The following is a 2,500-nucleotide window of genomic DNA, read 5'->3' as shown; positions in this document are numbered from 1 at the left end:
ACGCTTCACTTTACAGCGCGACTAAACGATGGTTAAATCCATAGAATAGTGATATTTGGCACCAGGCGGAAACTTTTATTTTGAAATCGTGTGCATCACAGACTCACCTCATCTGCATATCTGAACACCTGGAAACCGTTGCCGTGACAACCTCGCGCTGCTGTTCTCCAAAGTGATCCAGACATGCGCGAGTCAAAGCCTCATCCTCCATCCACACCTGCAGCATCCCATAATGCTCTTCAACACATCCCATAATGCTCTTCACACATCCCATAATGCTCGTCAGTATTCTGCATGTGACTGGTGTAATGCATCACCTGTCTGCGTCGCTGCAGCTGCTCTCGGAGTGTGCGCAGGTGTGTGTGGGCGTGTCTTTCTCTTGCTGCATCTGATTGGCCACGGTGAGCTTCATGCTCTGCAGCACTGATTGGGCCTGGACTGTGGAGGGGGCGGAGCCAGCGGTGACGCTCAGGACAAACTCTGAGCACAAATCAGCGACGCGTCTGCTGCACTTACTACACAAGCTCTGTGTGACAATAACACACACTACTGATACACACGTCACATGGTTATAAACACACACACACACACACACACACACACACACACACACACTGACCGTCCACCGTTCACACAGAGCGTCACTGATCCTTGTGTCCTGCTGCAGCTCAAAGTCTCGTCTCTGATGCCAGTGTCTGATCTGAAGCTCCTCAAACACCTGCAGACAGAAGATCAGCATCACACTCTCACAGGAGACGACAGAGACTGACCCGTGCACTACACCAACAGCTCAACTATTCCATTAGTTTAGATTAGATTCAACTTCATTGTCATTCTGCAGAGAACAAGTACAGAGCTAATGAATGCAGTTAGCATCTAACCAGAAGTGCAAGAATACAGTGTTTTATATACATATAAGTGCAGAGTAAGTGAAGCTATGATATACAGAATGTACAGTGTACAGTATTGATCAGAGTATATAAAGAATATAAATAAGAATGCAATGTAGGGATTGTATGACATTATGAACAGAGCAATGAAGGATTATATATATACATTATGAATAGCAGGATCGTGAGAACAGTGCTAATAAAAACATTTATACAAATAAAACAATACATTTGTGCAAATATATTGTTGAACAATGTATTATATGCAAAATGACAGTAGTGCAATGATATTTATAGAATTAGATACGGAGTGATTGCTGGACCACACTGAGATGCTCTCAATGGTACAGCGGCAGAATTCAGCAAGGACCCTGGGACTCAGGTGAACTTTCTTAAGTAAGGAATAATTGGGAACATTGAATTATTGGATAAATAATGCACACCGAGGTGAACAGCATTCTCACGTGTGTATTTTGACTGTCCAGGGGTCTCATTTATAAAACTCTCTGTAGATTTCATCTTAAAATTTTACATAGGCACAAAAGCTAGATTTGGCGTGTGCCCAAAAGTTTTCAGATATATAAAACCATGCGCAGGCCAGAACCTGTGAAAAATCTCTTCATAGATCCCAGTCAGGGGAAGATTGTGTACATCTCCACTCGACTCCTCCCAGAATCACCATATATGGAGCTTACCACGCCTTGTTTTAATATTCATAACCTCATCTGCATATCATTTACACGTGACACCATGTTTAACACAGAGACAGAGGGAAATACTATCCCTGCTGTGTTTTAGAATAAATATATGAAAATATCCATTAAAAATGGTTTTAGAGAATTCTCAGATATTTTAAAATGATTTAATTCTTTTACACTGGCCAAATAGAATTTAGATTATTTTAAGTTAAATGTATGTTGCTGATAAGATAAACATATTTGAGCTATTTTAGGGGAAACAGATAAACACACATTTATTGCAGTGTATTGTCTGATTCGGCGCGTCACTGATAAAGTATTGTAAAGAAGAAACATGCAAATCTTACAGTTTTCTCCTAGATATGTCCTTCAGATATAGTGGAATATTTCATACTGTAGTAGAGATGACTTCACACACATTAACTCCTCCGTGCAGCTGCTTCTACAGTAATCCAGCAGCGGCGTAATATCACAGTAAGTGTTCATCATCTAATATATTTATCATAACATGTGGTCTGTAGTTTAGTTGGAAGATTAATTATTGTGCACCTATAGCACTCCTCACTTTAATAAAAATAACATGTCACAGGAAAATTGTTTATTGTTAATGAAATTATGCAATTATGTTGTTCGTAAAATGATGTAATTTCAGTGTTAATCTCTTTTAATACTAGTGGAATATTTAATGTAAATGTGTAGATCGACATGAAAACAGAGTTTAAAGTCGTTGTTTACTTCATGAAAAAGTGTTTGTATGCATGGTTTATAATGTCCGTACGGTGTGTATATATTTACACAGTATCTGTGCGTATGCAAGGTTTATAAATGAGACCCAGGTGAGCGAGGTGAGATGGCGTCCGCTGTTGATCTAGTGCGGTGAAAGGCAAACAGGAACGGTGTAGTGTAGCAGGG

General features: G+C 39.9%; 1 protein-coding gene across 4 annotated transcripts in view; it reads right to left on the bottom strand.

The window, feature by feature from the left end:
- Window positions 1-2,500, bottom strand: part of LOC113090688 (uncharacterized) — a 9,477-nt gene that overhangs the window by 2,123 nt on the left and 4,854 nt on the right. For all 4 annotated transcript variants that reach the window (XM_026256322.1, XM_026256323.1, XM_026256321.1 and 1 more), the window contains 3 exons: window positions 620-718; window positions 318-526; window positions 108-217 (listed from right to left, as the gene is read on the bottom strand). In XM_026256322.1, coding sequence (XP_026112107.1) covers window positions 193-217; window positions 318-526; window positions 620-718 — 333 coding nt within the window. In that variant the 3' untranslated portion in view covers window positions 108-192. The remainder of the gene's footprint in view (window positions 1-107; window positions 218-317; window positions 527-619; window positions 719-2,500) is intronic.

Source organism: Carassius auratus, unplaced genomic scaffold, assembly GCF_003368295.1.
Source record: "Carassius auratus strain Wakin unplaced genomic scaffold, ASM336829v1 scaf_tig00057874, whole genome shotgun sequence".
In the NCBI taxonomy this organism is placed as follows: domain Eukaryota; kingdom Metazoa; phylum Chordata; class Actinopteri; order Cypriniformes; family Cyprinidae; genus Carassius; species Carassius auratus.
The sequence above is the reverse complement of the archived record's forward strand: the minus strand, read 5'-3'. Positions and strand labels throughout refer to the sequence as shown.